The sequence below is a fragment of the Sturnus vulgaris genome, chromosome 2 (assembly GCF_052056855.1).
Source record: "Sturnus vulgaris isolate bStuVul1 chromosome 2, bStuVul1.hap1, whole genome shotgun sequence".
NCBI classification, from domain to species: Eukaryota; Metazoa; Chordata; class Aves; order Passeriformes; family Sturnidae; genus Sturnus; species Sturnus vulgaris.
In genome coordinates, this window is record NC_142244.1 from 746,249 (window position 1) to 764,223 (window position 17,975).

Consider the following 17,975-nt stretch of genomic DNA (forward strand, 5'->3'; position numbering starts at 1 on the left):
TATGACCAGAGTGTATTAACACAATACTTCCAGACTCTATTCCTTGCATTGCAAAAAATACTGAGAATTCAATATTTAAGTCAGTTATATGAAACTGCATAAAACAAAGTTGCTAAATTGTAACACAAAAATCTAAACACCTGATTGCAGAATTCTCCCTGAAAAAGTAGTTTTTTCCTCAAAATAACCACAGTAAATATGCTAAAAATATGGAAAAAAGAATACTGCAAATCATTAACTCCTATTTGCTTTCAGTCAACTCAACTTAGAACTGCTCATAAACCTTTTCCTACCACACATCATCTTGGAAAATCAGCTGAATGGAAATCTACAGTTATATTCCTCTTAGCTTTAGTCTATGCATACATTTTTGTAAACCGAAGAATCTAAAATGCTGATTTGAAAAGTCCAATGTTTCACCTCAAAAACATGCATAGTATTATCTACAATAGTTCAACACCTAAAATATGCAGGAATATGGGAAGCAAGCCATCAAAACTACAAATTCACCTTAGAAGTACAAGATGATGCTAAGTTGTTAATGTTTACACTATAGACCCCAACACTTACTTACTGAAAAACAAAGAATTAAAAACTATGTAATATCTTTGTGAAAGATAATAAATTATTCGTAACAGAAATACATACTTGGTGTTTTAATGCAAAACTTTAAAGATACAATTAAGAAAAGGCTAAAGAAAAGAAAATTATCTTACCCTGAAGTGGGATCACAATATTTTTCTTTGTGAACTGAAAAAAGATTTTCAAAAATATAAATTAGTTCGCATTTTACAAATTGATTAAAACACTATATGGATTTCTAAAAATCTGCACATTTTTCCTTATAGTGAAATAAACTGAAAATAATATAATAGAATCATTCAGTTTCTAAAACACTATTAAGCTCAAGTCAAATACACTTAGTTTGAGAATTTATATTGCTTATAACACCTAAAAACATTCCTAAAGTCACTGCAGAACCTAAACAACAGCAAGTAACTTTCAGAGATGCAAAGCACTGAGAAATAATCACAAAATTACAAAATTGCCTGTAGGCTCCTTAAAAAGAAGGGCAAAGATGAACACTTGGGACAGAAGGAGTTAAAGCAACCCGTGAGAAGCTGTCAGATGCACTGCTTGAAGTAAGGACATGATAGAAATAAGTTCAACTTTATACTGGTATCACTTTACATTAATCTTTGAATTAAAGGCCTTTAAAGATTCCACTTGCACTGCTGTTATGTTAAAGAGATTTTGCTAAACAAAAAATGCTTTATTGTCACTTTGACAAAAGGTTCATATATTAACAAAGGTTTCCCCTGTGGCACCACAGTAGGCACAAAGTTGTGTTTGCCAAGGAAACTCCTACTTTACATCTAACAGCATTGATTCTAAAACTATTTCAAGTCATCCTTCAAATTATTTTTGCCTACTAATTTAGGAAATTTCCATGAAATGCTTTTTTGACTGCTATTTTATGAAAACTGAAATTATTATTACAATCCAAGATTTCAAAATGTCTTACTGAAGGTAGAAGAAGATATAAAGGTTCCAACATCTCCTTTACAGCTGCAATATACAGAATTAACCTGGTCAAAGACCTGTTGAAACTCCTGGAGCTGGTGCTCCATTTAAAAAACATCTTCACTTATGTTTCTATACCCTGTGAGTAGCACACTGTCTACACACTAAAGCTTTTAGTATTGTTTTTATGCTCTCTGAAGCCACAAAGCAAGCAATTTTCTGTTTAAAAGGCAAGAGCATAGTATATATCTGAACTCTGAGCATTATGAACTACTTTATCAGAACACAATTAGTATTTCTGAGAGAAGTAATTGGTCTTTATTTTAAGTGACACTAACTGACCATTAATATGGCCGTTGTTTTCTGTTGCAATTCCTTCAAACTTCCTCAGTATGACTTGTGTTCCAGTACAGCATTTATACAGAACCTTTATACATGAAAACAATGGCCACAGAAAATCACAGCTTTTCTACTCACAGCAATCCAAATGCACAAGGCAATGGACCATACACTCCATTGTTTAGCCAGAGGAATTTAACACAACAATAATAAGAACTCTGTGCTTCTGCACTAAGTATCACTGACTTCCCTTAATCAGAATTTTAATTTTAAAATATTCACGAAATAGCATAAAAGAACAACTTACCCTAGCAGGACCTGTTGATAAACACTTAAATTTCCCAATGTGTAGCCTATCAAATTCAACATCCAATGCTAGGTTTGCCTGCTTTCTAGGTGTGCTTCCAGAAGGTAAGCTGAGAGGACATTTATCTTCAACTGACTCTGTTAAAAACTGGAAAAAAGTGTATTTACTACAGGACTTATTATATACACCCCTCCTGTAACCTGAGGAATACTTTTTTCTTCACATTTGTAAGAAATGACTCCCAAAGCCAGCTTCCACACAGAAAATTCATATTCAAAACTTCTGAGTTACATCCATTACTGACAATGTCCTTAAGGGTGTAAGAGTACCTTGCTACACTTCCATTACCAAGACACAATCTATGCTCTTGACTTGGTTCTAAATTAGTAAAAACTCAAACAACAGAGCAACAAAATAATACCCTTCTTTTCATAGCAAAGCTTCAGGATCTAAATCAATGCTTATGATTGAATTGATTCACCTGTGAGAAGAGGCAGCAATGACTCTTCTGATTTGTTTCAGGATTACAGAGATAACCCACATCCAGGTCAAAGCAAGCACCCAAAGGTTAATCAAGTCCAAAACGGGGCAAACATCTTTATGGCTACTTTTAGATTCAAGTTCTACAGCTAGCCCGACAGGAAAGGGAACTTCACCTTAGCTCTGTCTGCTGTCAACGAAGATCCTTGAACTGAAACCACTGAATTGCAACAGAAGATTGGATGATAAAAAGCAACTATGATCAACAAAAAACAGCACGTGGAAACAAATTTTTCCAGAAATGTATCTCCATCATGTCTGTTTCTAACTCAGGTTACTATTTGATCTTTCTACTTTCTGATATTAAGTATTTCCAAATGTATATTGTCAAAATAGGAAATACATTGTAGCAAGAACACCCAAGCTTCAGAACCAGAGATACTCTCTGAAAACTATCCAGTATTCTAATAATAAATTATTTGTAATTCTAGTAATACTAGAATTCTAGTAATACTAATTATTAGTATTCTAGTAATAAATTACTGCAGTTTCTGCTTGTGGCTGGGACCATAATAAACTATCATTTTCTATAACAAGCATTACAGAAATAAATTAAAGACTTGGCATAACAATACATAGGCCAAAAACTGGACTACCTGTTCTGTGTGACTTTTCATTTTGTCTTCTAATTGCTTGGCTGAGAAACAGAAGTCAGACTGCGGGTGTGTTTCTTTATTTTCAGTGATATTATCGTGCATCAGCTCTGTGCATTCTAGTTCAGAAGGTCCATCTTCATCATCACTGGAAAGGATAACTAAAAAAGAAGTACACATACACTACAAATTACAGACCTGAGAATATTTCATTCCTTGTGGGTTTCAGACAAGAACTCTGTCTTCTGGTATATGATATCAAGGTACACTGCTCAGACCAGTCAAGATCTGCGTGTGTGCAATTTAATGCAACAAACGCTGCTCTGCATCTGTACGAACACCTTTTATACCAGATCCTCACAATTATTTGGCTATTAAATGAAACAGGACACAGCACAGCTGCTTCAAAGAATTTTTTGTCAGTTTTAGCATCATTAAAAAGTAAAAGCTCAGTTTTTCTACAGCCACAAAATCAGCTGAAAAAAAGGATTGGAATTTGAGAATCTTGCTGTCTAACCTATTTCTCAGGTACATCCTGACACTAGGCACTATTCTCTAACGTGCAAAATGCATTACAAACAACAGGATGGCTGTCTTCAATCTTTTGTTCCCTATGTCTCAACTAGCCAGGTATGTTCGAGTTCTCCTAGTACCTAAGTGTAGCACCAGTAATTGCATCAGCACAGACACAGTACATACTTGGGTCAATGGAAACAAGTTGCTGATTACCCCTGCAGATTCTGTTCCGCAGATTGCTCAGGTACTCTGATTTGTCCATCTTTAATTTCCTGATCATACTAACTTGTGGTGAAATCACATCTTCACTGGCAGCAGAAAGCTGTTTCTTTGACAAATTTCTGGAAGGAGACTCTGAGGCGGAATCCTCTGTGTGGCTTTGAGCAGGGCTTAAGTGGTTGTGGGTGGAAGTGTTTTCAAAGTCTCTCTCTGCTGGCGAGTCTGGCACCAGAATAGGATTAGATCTGTGATCCTGTCCATCCTCACAACATATTCTGCAGCTAGAAGACTGAGTTGAACTCAAACTTTGCTTTTCCTAGAAATAGGAATCAGAGACAGGATGTAAGTTTATTACTTGACATTTCTCGACTGTTCAGATCAGCAATCACTGGTATTACCTGTGTGCTAGAAAAAATATCTATAGCTTAGTACAGTGACATTTAATGCTCAATTCAGGATAATTTCTCCCTCTTCATATTCCAAAGACTATGATTACATAAAGCATGAGGAACAACTTTTAAAAGGCTACAATGACCCCTATTGAAAATTAACAAGGAACCATTTCTGATTTTTAGCAGTTCTGTCAGTGTCAGACATAATAATCAGTGCTGTTCTTTACTTTTCAAAAGTATGGCTTAGTCAACTGGGTTTAACAGGTTTGGTAACTGCCTGTCTCTGTAGGATTTAAATCAGAAGTCTACAGAGATTCCTTTATTGTTTATATTCAAATGCTTAAATATAAATCACACTTGGTACTTGACTGATTCCTTCAGTCTTATTTGTTGGGTTTTTTCCAAATCCTGATGATGGGTAAGAAGAAAGCTTCAGGGAAAAGTACAATAGACTAAGAGGGAAGCAAAAAGATGATATCCGCAAGATTTAAATAACCTCAAGTATACTTTGCAGTTTTGCTGCTAAAGCCCCTAATTAGTCCCTAATTCTAGATCATCTGTGAAAGAAGTTCCACTTAAGTAGCTAGATGCCTTATTTTCAAACCTGTTTGAATCTATGCTCCTGTCTGAAGGAAAAAGTCATTGATCTTTCATAACCTTTCTGCTACAATAAGCACATTGTGATATATGGACAGAAAAACGTTTGTTCACTCCTTGTGATGCAACACTAAACTACTTCCCCTCAATAGGTAATACTTGGTAATACATAGTATAATAAATCCTATGTATTAGCATAATCCTTTCATTTGGGATGTTGCTACTGCTGCTAATGAAGTGTGTGTGAATGTGTGCTAAAATTAAGTGCAACTTACAGAGAATGCAAGTAACTTTTGTGGAATGTGTGCATTACAATCATCAGAAATATGGCCACTATATCTTCTTTTCCTTTTCTCGGAATCAAAAGAGCCTGATTTCTTCTGACTAAGAGTAGTGCTGTTCATGTGTCTGCTCCTCTTCTCCAGTTCACCACAGTGCTTGTTTTCTGTGTCATGAAAAAAAAAGTAATTTAACATATTACCCTTAAAAACCTTTATATTTCTTCATATTGTTTGTCTTATATAAAAATGCATGGAAGCAAGTATCCTCCACAATAAGTTATTTTTTAATTGTTTGTGGCTGCCAAAACATAGTCCCTAAAATTATTATTTTTTCCGCAAAATTAGTCAAGGGTATAACCAAATTCATAGCTCTTTTCCAAACGAGAATTAGCACTTTATACTCCACAGTCTCTTTATCTTCTGCCAAATACAATAGTCTCAATTTCCTGTTGTAATCTGCAAATATTAGTAACCAGCATACACTCTCCAGGCACATTATCCCTGGAAAGTGTGCACAGAGGTAATTATTCTTCAGCAGTGAAAGCAAAAATTGTCTAGCATGAATATTTTTGCTCAAATGATTTGTGAACCCTGCTTTCTTAATGGTTTACACTTTTTATTGTAAGAATTTTTAGAAAATCAAGATTATAACAGTGCAGTGAGGCTGCACTCAGTCTCATTTTTCTTCCACAGATTTGATTCAGCCTTAGTTTTATTCCTATTTAAAACTAGGCATTTGATATATTTTTACTGTATCAGTAAAAAATAAATTGCATTCTGAGGAAACACATGCACTGTGTGCAACATCTCAATTTATTTCTGTGCTCTCCTCACAACACTAGAGGAAAAAAGGAAAATATTTCAATACTCTCCAAAGTTCATACTTCACTGCCAGATGACTGCTCACTACAAACCTTTCTTCTGCAGCTCTCGTCTTCTAAAAGTGACAGCATTAGTTTTTTCTAGTTCCTTAGAAGCCTTGGTCAATTTACACAGTTTATCATCTGTCTTTCTCAGGCAATGTTCAGACCTGTAAATAATATTACTTATGACTTATCTTTAATTTTGAAATAATACTGAATAAAAATCCCAACAGAAATAAGAGCTGGCCAGACTTCAAACTTCTGCCTCTCCCATAAACATGTGGGCCTCGCCAAATTAATTCAGTTCAGTCGTGGAAATACACAGATACTCCAACATTATTAATGAAACAGATGCTTCTAAAAATCACAGTATGAGACATATGGCATGCTTGAGATCAAACACTAAGACATTATTTGGCTGTAAGGAATGACTGAAACAAGAAAACATAAGGAAAAAAGAGAACAGTCAGTTGACTATCCTTGCGTTTGTAATGAATATGGTGGAAATGTAATATATTTTTAACTTTGATTCAGAACTGCTGATAGAATGCTTTGAGTAAGACCCCGAAATGTGAAATTATTTGAACTAGAAATTCCTGCTCAAAAGGGCCTGAAACAGTGACTTTAAAGGTGGTGGAGAGGGATGTGACATAGAAAAACAAAAAGAAAAGGATTACAATACTTAATCCAAATGGATTTTGTGCTCATCATTTCATAATGTGCTCTACTCAGAATGTTGTGGTCTCAAATTTTTGAAGAGCTAAGTGATTATCACAATGCCTGATATCACTAACAGCCAAGCTTCAACTCCTAAAAATCCACACCCACCATGGCAAAAAAATTTCTTGACATCTCTAAATAGACACCAAAACTGTTGAACACTTTTGGAACAGATGACTACTCTTTAGTGACCTGCCTGTAAACTGGAGTATCAGTGCTCTTTGGGAATTCAGTACAGACAAAGATTTCTGGAGTGCTCCAACACTACAGTGATGAACACTGTGAAAAAATTATTGATTATCTTTCCATTCACAAAGAATCATGAATTAGAACACATCTAGAAGCAGTTTCCAGTAAGTGCTATTGTTCCTTCTGTATATAGAACAAGACAATCTTCCATAGACTAGGCAGGTCACTACAGAAAACTTAAATTTTGAAATGCACACTTCTCTCTCAACTAAAATATTTGTATGCCTAGCAGCTGTATAGATTTGACCGTCTTAAGGGACCATACAAAACCACCAAGTGTTTTTCAGCATTTGCTTTACACCAACATCACAATTCAGGATATTTAACAGCACAAATCACCTGAATAGGGCTGTTTCAGCTAATAGATTTTCCTAAATATATTTGCTTCATATATAAATTCTGCACATTTTATTTTCAATTCCAGCTTAGCTGATAATTCGGTTTAAAATGCACCCTATAATAGATATATGTATCGCCTATGAAGTTATGGCAATAGATACTGTAAAGTGTTCTTAACAACCATGAGAAACAAATACTGTAAACAAAGTTTCTTTACACTTAAAACCTACCTCAAATTCATTAGTTACACTGACAGGTCAGTGCTCACTTAAATAAATGAATTTCACATTGGGTTGCAGTAAAGCAACAAAAATCCACCAAATCTGTAATACAAAGAGCAAGAATGGAAAGAGAGAGCTGGCACTAAGTTCTAGCTGGTAGAGATAAGTTAATTTATTACCACTCAGTTCTGATAACATGTAATTCTTTGACTTGACATGAAATTTCCATAGTACAAGACTAGCACAATTTTCAGCAATATAAAGCACACGTTCTAGCTACTCTGACGGTACAAAAGACTCTGTATGATCCTGTGCATATATATGCATAACACTTACAAAGAGGGAGCTTTTATTATTCTCCTCCAAAGAAGAGACCCCAGAAGAATCAGTGCCAAGTGTATATAATGCACTGACTTTACTTACAGACACGTGACCAGGATCAAGCCATGACTTTGTTGAAATAACTCCTAAATTCTCCATTTCCAATCTGGTATCTATTACAAATTGCAGTAAAGTGCTAATCACTGGGGAAGGGTGAAAAATCATCCTAATGTTGGTTCCTGAGAAACAAGCCTTTTACACTAGAAGTTAGAAAACCATGCAACAGGTACAGAATATTTATCATTCAAACAATGAGCCACTCCAAATATAAAGCAAATTGAGTTCACAACTACAAAAAAATTACTAGCTCAAACCATTATTATGCTTAATCTGTAATATTGTGCTCCAGATATGAGCCAGAAAAAATACACAAGATGTATACCCAGATTTAAAGCATTAAATACAAGAGTTCATGTTTTCCTGTCTATATATCCACTACTTCCCATCATCCAAAACTTTACAAAGTGAAAAAAATCAGACACTAAAAAATTAGTCTTATTTTGCAATAAAACAAAACCAAAAAGCCCCCAAAAACCTAAACTCATACCAATCCAAATACCCCACACTTCAGCCAGCCTTAAGTTACAGAAAATTATTAGCAGCAAGTATGATACTTTGAAATGAGACAGCCTAATAAACTGTTCTCTCGAAATCTCATTTAAATTGAAGCTTTTTCAGGTTAATTTAAGCAGCAATGGGTGACCCAATAGGAAAAAAAAATAATTGCTATTAATTTCAGTTCTCTAAGATGCTGATGTATCAGAATGAGGAATGACTGACTTTTCTCAGTTGTAACCTGGGAACTGTTATTTACTCCTGCCTTCAAAAAAATCCCCCACATCATTCTTCTCTTCTTCATCTTTCTACTCTCTTCCTCAGAATTTCCTGCTATTTTTTCCTGTGGAAAATTTGCTGTTGAGCAAAGATTTAGACATAACAGACAAAAGGAGACAGCTTACTTTGAATGCAACTGCCACCTTAGACCAAAACAGATATTATTTAATTCTAATATCTGATTTCTGCTAGTTTTATATGTCAAACATTACTGTGATGCTCAGTCAACCTAAATATAGGAAGAAAAGATGAAAAGTAGAGGTTAAGTGGTAAGAGGACACACAACCCTTAACCAAAGCCACCCTGTTAGGAATACTGAGACCCCCAGTGGGTTAATGTGAAAAGAAATTAATTATCACAGAGAGGAATTTGGAGATATTTTGCAAAAGAAGTTCTTTTAAATCATGCTAGAACACTTTAACACCATCAGGAAAGCAAGACTCTGGTTCTGGACACAAAACCAACTTAGATGAGTTTGAATTACTTGTGTTTCTTCCCAAATCAAAACAGTGATGCACTGTAAACAGGAACTCCTCCTAAGAAAGAAAAGCAGCCTTTTAACACCAGGTCCAGCAACCCTAAACAAATGTAATGTTAAAATGGCTCAGTGGAGAAGCATGTTAATTTGCACTCAGGAAACTGATCTCCTGATTCAAGAAAAGAGTAGAACAAAAGCTGTTTCAGGGAAATCCTTTTCCATTGTGAAGTTGAGTCATTTCAGGAAGACTGGCAAAATCAGCAGTGAGTAACATACCTTTCAGAAAGAAAAGAATTTTCATGAGGAGAACTTAATATTTGACATGTCTGTAGGCTGGCAACAGCTGATGAGGGTAGTTGGCCCGATTGCAATTTGTCAGCAGCAGGTAAATTTGCATCAGTTATTACATGGCTGTCTATGTACTTTCTTCCAATTTTCGTACTCAGGATGTTCGTCAAGACAACTTTGGGTTGCCTGCCATACATATAACAGCAAATCATAAGTACTGCACTGAAATCTAGAGAAACAAACTTCTTGTTAAAATCATGTATCCTAGAGTCTTGATAATTAAACATCAATATTTTTAGTCCCTTAGAGGCAAAAAAAAAATCTCATTAAGAAACTTCAAAAACAAGGAGAGCAGATAAACAGAAAGTAAGACCAAGGTAAGAAAAACTAGCCATGTAATTTTACCTTGGCCAGATACTACGCACACTGCATTGCCTCTAACATATCGTACAGTATTGTTTAAAAACTGGTAAATATTTCTCTCTAAACAGCTTTCATGCAGTATCTGTACACATTTCTCAGAACTCTGGAACAATCTTGATTTTCCTATGAACAAGAAGCCTCCAGTAAAACAGAGCAAATTTTCTGAAGCACTTAATGAACAGGCAGAAAAGTAGCAGGTACACAAAAAGCAGCATTAGATTTTATTCCACTCTTCAACTATGAAGTGGCTACATTATAGCAAGACCCAGAAAAATATCCCAGGTGTTAAAACAGACAGTCATCAAAAATAAGCCAAGCAGAAATATAAAGATGCAACTCCCACTTGAACACACACATGATGTGTAAGAGCAACTTAGCTTACTTCATACAATGTCACAGCAGCCAGCTTGCTGTACAGCCCATATCCACTTCCTTTCTCAGACTGGGATTTAAATTCTACCACTTCCATTGCAATTTGTTTTGGATTAGGTTTTAAGGCTATGGCCTTTTTGAATGTGTTTTGAGCAACACTGCCTTTTGAGTATTGATTACAAAATTCTCCTGTTGTCTGTGTTCATCCATAGAACACACTCCAGCTGTCTGGAGACACTCAGATCTCCTCTTGCTCCAAGATGTAAATTTGCTTTTCATAGGAGACTACCTTCCAGACACAATTGCAGAGACCCATGGGATAAACAATTAAGAGATACAATTTAAAGAGGAAAATTTTAATACTGAAAAACATGTATACTGGATGTAACCTCCAATAAAGGAAGCCCCTAAACTATCTGTCATCAGAATCTCAGACAGAAAACAAAGCATTCACGCTAGCCATACTTCTTCCTGAATATCTACAGTTGACCACTGCTTGCAAGGGTGCAAAGAAGATACTGGACTTGATATGCTTTTCTTCTGATAATTTATGCCAGTTTTCCTATTTTCATGAGTAGTCTAAAGCAGTAACAGTGCAAATACACCCTGATATCTTCTCTGAGAAAAGGGCTGCAGTTAAATTCAAGTGTATTCTTTTCATAATAATAAAAAAGCCGAACATTTTGAGAATCCAGTGGCTAAATTATAATTAATTGGTCTTGACAGTACAGGACTATCTAGAGGCCATTTGATCAGAAAAAACACTACAGCATGCCTGACACCATCTCTCTCAATGATTATCAAAAGGAACCAGATACAAGTGAATTCAGTGAAGTGAGATAAAATACAGTTCATGAACAAGGAAGCTGCAGTACAATAAAGAACATTTTCTCATGAAGAAATAACTGCAAAGAAAATTATTTTGTTTAGTGACATGAGGCAAAGACAACATACCTTTTATACAGGAAAAGACTTTGGAGAGTAGGGTTTAAAATTTGCCATATCTTTATACTGGCAGCAGATGATGAGGGTGCTTGATCTGACAGCAGCTTGCCAGCATCAGAAAAATTAACATCAGTTTTATGTTGCGCCTGCATGTATTTTCTTCCTATTTTCGTCCTCAAGACATTCGTCAAGATAACTTTGGGTTGCCTGCCATACATATAACAATACATTAATAATAGGGTGCTGAGAACTTTTTAAGTCACATGAATTCAACAAAGATATTCCATGACTTTGCTGTCTCTGCATCATACCATATAGAATTAAGGTCACTGCCCTAGCAATTTACAAAGCAGTTCTCTTTGGAGAAGAGCAATCAGAAACTCATCTTTTGATCAGGATAGCCTTTCAAGGTTTCTTCTTCTGGCATGAATGACTAACATAACCGTATGCCATTTTGAAGAGGTAAACTTTCAATGCAGAAACACTGAAGTGGAAATTTTGGCACATTTTGTTATCACAAAATGTTGGAAGTGGTGTTTCTATGGCCTTATAAGCTGTTCTGAAAGTGTACACTTTGCAGGACCATTTGCAGGATATGAAAATAGGCACTTATTTTGTGTCCTCTTATTTTAAAATCACGATTATTATTTGTTCCCATATAGCAGATTAATTATGATCTAGCTGGGGAAAAAAGAAGTTATTACAAATCTCCCAGTTCTGCAGCTCCAACTATTTCTAATTAATTTCACTAAAGAAATTACTTAGAATTATGAATTACAAAATCAGTAAAATGCCCCACTGAAGTTCTTTAAAGAAGTATCTATACTTTGGTAGTTCTGCTAGATTGGTACTGAAGTCTTCATACAAAGAATTAATTCTGCATTATGGCCAGTAATTCGGACAGTTTTCTTACAGAATCATAAGGGTTGAAAAAGATCTCCAAGATCAACAAGTCTTCAGCTGAATACCACCATGCCTACTAAACCATACTGCAAAGTGCCATATCAACTTGCTTTTGAACACTCAGGGATGGTGACTATACCTCCCTGGGCAGGCTATTCCAGTGCTTAACCACTCTTTCAGTGAATAATTTTTTCCTGATATCCAACCTGAACCTCCCCAGCACAACTGGAGTACACGTCCCTTTGTCCTCTCACTGGCTGTCTCAGAGAAGAGACCAACACCTACCTTGCCACAACCTCTTTTCACGTAGTTCTAGACAGCATTAAGGTTTTCCTTCAGCCTTCTTTTCTCCAGACAGAACAGGCCCAGTTCCCTCATGTTCCCAGTTCCTATGCTCCTCATAGGAATTATCTTCCAGATCCTTCACCAGCTCCACTGCACTTCTCTGGACTCACTCCAACACCTCAATGTCCATCTTCTAAGGAGAGGCCCAGAACTGGACACAGCACTCCAGGTGTGGCCTCACCAGTGCCAAGTACAGGGGGACAATTATTGCCCTGGTCCTGCTGGCCACATTATTGCTGACATAGTCCAGGTGTCACTGGCCTTCTTGGCCACCTTGGCACACTCTGGCTCACATTCACTGGCTGTTGACCAGCACCACTAAGGCCTTTTCCACCAGGCATCTTTCCAGCCCCTCTTTCCCCAGCCTGTAGTGCTGCATAAGGTGGTTGTGACCTAATGGCAGGACTTCAGCTTATGGAATTTATAAGCTGAAAAGCATTATAGATCATAGATTTGTCAGGATTTACTTTATTTTGAATCCTCTGAAAACTGAATTTGTTTTCCAAGAGCTGGTCCTATGAAGACACTGAAGTTCAGGCTAATTTGTTGGGTTTTAAAGATTACTGCAGCAAGAATTGGGTTTTTTCCTACTGCATGTCTTGCGTAACAAAAAATCCCCCACAATTGTTCTCACTGTAGAGCAAGTCTCTTTTTAATAGCTAGGAGAAAACCTTACCACTCACATAGCTGTTACACGCATGCTACAGTAACATATCTTAAGCAAAGGGCTGCTATTCCTCAGTGGGTTTACAACTCTGCAAGCAGCTGTAATTGTCCCACCGACAATGCTGCACAAAGCTCAGCAGCCTGGTTACACAGTACCTAGTAGCAGATACAGGTATGGCATGGAAACTTTTGTTGCTGAAGGACAGACACTCTTGAACCTAAAAGAGGATCTGGAACTGCCATGCTAGTGAAACACAACAAACTCGGGGCAGATGTTCACGTAATCCTTTTATTTTGCTCTTTCAAACTTGACATTGAGATTTCCTCACAATAGTTATTTACCATATTCACAAAACACATAACCCCTCACTGCCCCTGAAAAGACAAATGCTCCTACCCACAGTTTCGACAACCTGCCCAGGAGCTGTGGTTGGCTGTGAACCTGATGAGATCTCTGCACCCCTGAATGCCACAACATATATGCCATGAGCTGCTTTCTCCTTAAGCTCTGCTATGCCCTTCCCAGACCAGCCATCTCCAAAATGTTTTAATCACACATCCCTACTAGCAGTAAGTATTTTGAGCATGTGGCTTCTACAAAGTTTATTTAATTGAAATCTACAGAGAGGTACTAGTGACAGGTTGATCTTAAAGGTTTTTTCCAACCACAGTTTTATGATTATAAAGCACGGAAATAGAAGTTTTAAAAGGAACACCATAAAGATGATATAAACATTTATTAATTCTACAAAAAGATTTCTTTCCTGTACCCCAGTGAATTGTCTTATATACTCCACACTTTGGAGACCACAATCTAGACAACACACAATAAATCTAAATGGCTCCTTTTCAAACATAAGTAACTTAAGCTCAAGAGAAGGCAATTTCCTTCACTCTCTGAACCTCTATTAGAAGTTTCCCAAAGAAAAATGGTGAAAAAGAGGTAAGGCTTTACCTCAAAGGACAAAAAAAAAAAAAAAAACAAAAAAAAAACAAAAAAAAAGCACCAACAAAAAAGAACCCCAAACCCACTTAAGGCTCTCTGATGCCAATGAGATGGACACAGGACAAAGTGTTATGTAACAGATTGGTCCTAACTAGCTGTTGGAAAAGCAATCCAGGATTTATCAAGTGAGACATTGGACCTGTGACAGCAGTAGAAAGTCACATGTGCAAAGACAGTCTCATTTGAATACCAACCTAAAGCACAGTAGTGCTCCAGAATGTTTTATGCTGTCTGGAAAAGGCTTTCACCTTTCATTTCTTGCACCCAGTTCTGTGTACAGTCTAGGAACGCTAATGCAAAAAAGTGTTCTGAGAATGTGCCTCAAATACTGTAGATGTCACAGAGGCTTGTTCAACACTGAGGGTCCAGAGATTGGAGTTTCATTTCAGGATGTGCTTTAATTACTGAAACGCTTAGAAAGTGAACACAGAGGGTCAGCTTAGTAACATTAATGTCTTAAATGGCAGAGCTCAACTGTAGCAGCTTAGTGAGCACATCCCAAATCTGGCAAGTGTTCTTGATTCAGCACAGGAAGAAAGAGACTTCTTTTTCTATAGAAATCCCCACTAAATTAGAAGTTTTGGCTTTCTTATGGACTTCTCAAACATTGAGCTCACACATGAACCACAGTTTAATACCTCAGAAGAGTTTATAGCAACCAGACTTCTACATCATTTGTTGTTTGTCCACTGTAACATATATTAGAAATAACAAATAAATAAGCAGTAGCTAAGGAAATAGAGAATATATATATTTAAGAAATGTGATCAATTAAAAATTCACCTACACAAGAACTTATTAGGCTGTTAAGAAAATTTACAGCCACTGAAGCAGTTAAGGAAAATTTCAAGGTAGAAGTCAGGAAGAAAATTTGCACAAGTTATCTTTTGAAACTAGACATTCACTCTTGTGCTTTAAAATTCCTCCCTAAAGACAAGAAACACCCAAACTACTTTAGAGGGCCAGCTGCTGTAGAATAAGGAACTGAAGTCACTTCAGTTCTTGGGATGCCAGAAGAGATGATGCAATGAAAGACTAAGACAGCTATTCTCCCCTTCTACAACAGGACTCAAAATTGAAAATCAAACCTTAAAGTAACTAAATGGTGTTTTTTCCTCCTAATAGAGAATAGTTATAGAAGTAAGTCCTAGCAATATACAGATGTGAACCAAAAAATTGCTGCTTTTAAAAAAATATGTCTTAAAATCATTATTGCAGGGGATCCTGAGACAATATAAATGTGCTATTCTCTATGGAGCACTTGAGCTCTCCTGACTAAAAACAAACCAAGGCTATCAATTTCCCAGATCTCAATTCTTTCAGTTTTCATTGTTCCACCTCACAGAAATGACTTTTTATTTCTCTAACACATGATATCACAATGAAATTTTACTAAATTTAGGTTCAGCTCAAACAGCGAGGTAATTAGTCCAGTAGGAACACACAAATAAAATAAAGACTCTGTGACCATGTATGATCAAGAGTTGTAAAGATAACAGAAAATATTCCAATGTTGAGTGCTTAAACAGCATAATGACAGAAAAAGTCCACAGCAGGAGGTAAAGGAGTCAGAAGCACAATTTCATTACCTATAGTTTGTTGGCCACCCTGAAAATTCAAGTCAGACATCCTTTGCTCACACTCACATCAAGCTAGACCTTAACAGGCTCCAGGCTCCTCTATAATTTGGTTTAGTGATTGTTACTTGAAACAGAACTTGTGATGCTCCCCATTCCTTTGATTTAAATGGGGTTTATAGATTTTAGGCAAGTACTTTAGCAAAAATGATCTTATAATTTCAAGCACACACACATACCATGAAGCAAGTTTTGCACTGGAAATCTATCCAAAGAAGAGGAACCTTCAACAAATAAAGAAGTCAATGATATACACTTGTCAGTGCCAGGCCAAGGCATCACTTCTTATCTGGCACCAGGTTTTGACTGAAGTTTTTGAACCAGCTATGACGTAACCTTCAGAGCAGAAGAGGAGCATAAGAGCTTTAAATGGCTTCCCTTTCTAAAAGGGGAATGGCCTTTGGCAGTGTTTCTTGAAAATCATGTCATTAAGACTCGTAGTATAATAGAGTCAGGAGAACATCTAAACTTAAGCTAGCCTGTACATCTGTAAACAATGGCTGGGACACAGATCCATAAATTATCTGTTAAATTGTCCACAGAATAAAGTGAGCAACTCAAGCAAAAGACATTTCAAAGTATTAAAGTAATTGCCAAACAGAAAAAAGCAAAGTATACATTAAAAGCAAGTCACACCAGCAGACCCAGCAAGTAATTTGCTTAACAGTAACATGGAGGCATCTTGGTGAAGGAAAACCAAAGACAATTATTTCTGTTTCTAAAACGAGTACCTACCATAGTCTATACCTCCCCAAAACTGAAAAAAATACAAAAGCAAAGATAATGAAAACATACTTATGCATGTAATGATGGAATAAACGAAAAATATACTATGAAAAATATCCTATGAAAAATGCTGTTAGCTGCTCCTGACAAGTCTCATATTGCTTTTCACAGGCAAGAAAAGAATTATCCTACTTATAAACCACAGGATCAAAAGCTATTAATTGTTTGTACCTCTTTGAGGAAAATGTTTAACTTTATTTTCATACAATAATCACAGCTGCTTGATCTGGTTCCTTACCCAACGATCATATTGTGTGTGTACACACACCAGTGCTGGAACTGCTGTCTCAAATTCATTCAAATTTGTATTAGAAAGTGATCAAAATGAGACAAGGAGACTACAGGCTCATTTGGGACTAAATTACAGCTTCAACATTTTCTTGGATAGAACAATTACCTAGCTGACAACTCTGCAGATGATGGTTTTATGTTATAATAGCATATCAATAATTTGCCATAATCTCAAAGAAACCAAGATATTTGCTCTTGGTAACAGAGAATAAAGAAGTGGCACATCAGCAGTCTTAATTACCTAAGTGCCTTGACAGTAACACAGAGGTGAAAAAGCTCTCATTTTTTACTTCCACTACTAATCACCATATCGTTTAAGGGATTTTTTAAACTGTTTTAAAGAGTTGATAAAGCTTGGGCTAACGAGTGTGGACTACAGAACAAAAATGGATGAGAAAAAGAGTTCTGGGAAGCTTCTTACATATTTAAAGATATCTAGGACTAGAATGACAATTTACACTTAGTAATGAATACCTTTCAAACAGGTTAACAAGCAGTAATTCCTCTAGTAAGCACTCTATTACACACGGGAAAGGTTGCAGTTGCCATTAGACCACTGTAGCATGACTCTCTTAAGGTGAGCCACCCAATAGCTTGAAAATCACTTCAGTATAACACAAATAATTAGCTAGGGACAGAAAAAGTCATCTTCAAGAAAGACTGTCAAACTCTGAATATGCAAACAGAGATAAACTGATCTTGAGAAGACTTCTTACCCAATTGATTCTTCATCATTAGAGCTGTGTCTGTTGCAATCCTTCTGCCTTTTTCCTTTTGTAGAACGCTTTCTGTTGTTGGCACTTAATCTCCACTGAAACAAAACAAATAAAATTGGCAGATTTCAACAAACCCGAATATGTCATAATGGATAATGCACTGGAAAAATGGGACACTGAAACAATGCAGCTGACCAAGTATAT

At 36.3% G+C, this 17,975-nt stretch overlaps 1 protein-coding gene across 15 annotated transcripts in view; it reads right to left on the bottom strand.

Moving 5' to 3' along the window:
• The window catches only part of SENP7 (SUMO specific peptidase 7), a 42,241-nt gene that overhangs the window by 17,235 nt on the left and 7,031 nt on the right, over positions 1 to 17,975 (bottom strand). For 7 of the 15 annotated variants that reach the window (XM_088156225.1, XM_088156216.1, XM_088156230.1 and 4 more), the window contains 9 exons: positions 17,772 to 17,866; positions 11,431 to 11,628; positions 9,670 to 9,867; positions 6,223 to 6,338; positions 5,303 to 5,472; positions 4,003 to 4,354; positions 3,307 to 3,464; positions 2,171 to 2,317; positions 717 to 750 (listed from right to left, as the gene is read on the bottom strand). In XM_088156225.1, the coding sequence (XP_088012351.1) occupies positions 717 to 750; positions 2,171 to 2,317; positions 3,307 to 3,464; positions 4,003 to 4,354; positions 5,303 to 5,472; positions 6,223 to 6,338; positions 9,670 to 9,867; positions 11,431 to 11,628; positions 17,772 to 17,866 (1,468 nt within the window). Of the gene's footprint in view, positions 1 to 716; positions 751 to 2,170; positions 2,318 to 3,306; positions 3,465 to 4,002; positions 4,355 to 5,302; positions 5,473 to 6,222; positions 6,339 to 7,709; positions 9,642 to 9,669; positions 9,868 to 11,430; positions 11,629 to 17,771; positions 17,867 to 17,975 lie in introns of those variants that run through there. The other 8 variants (XM_088156238.1, XM_088156255.1, XM_088156262.1 and 5 more) reach the window with 6 other exon arrangements.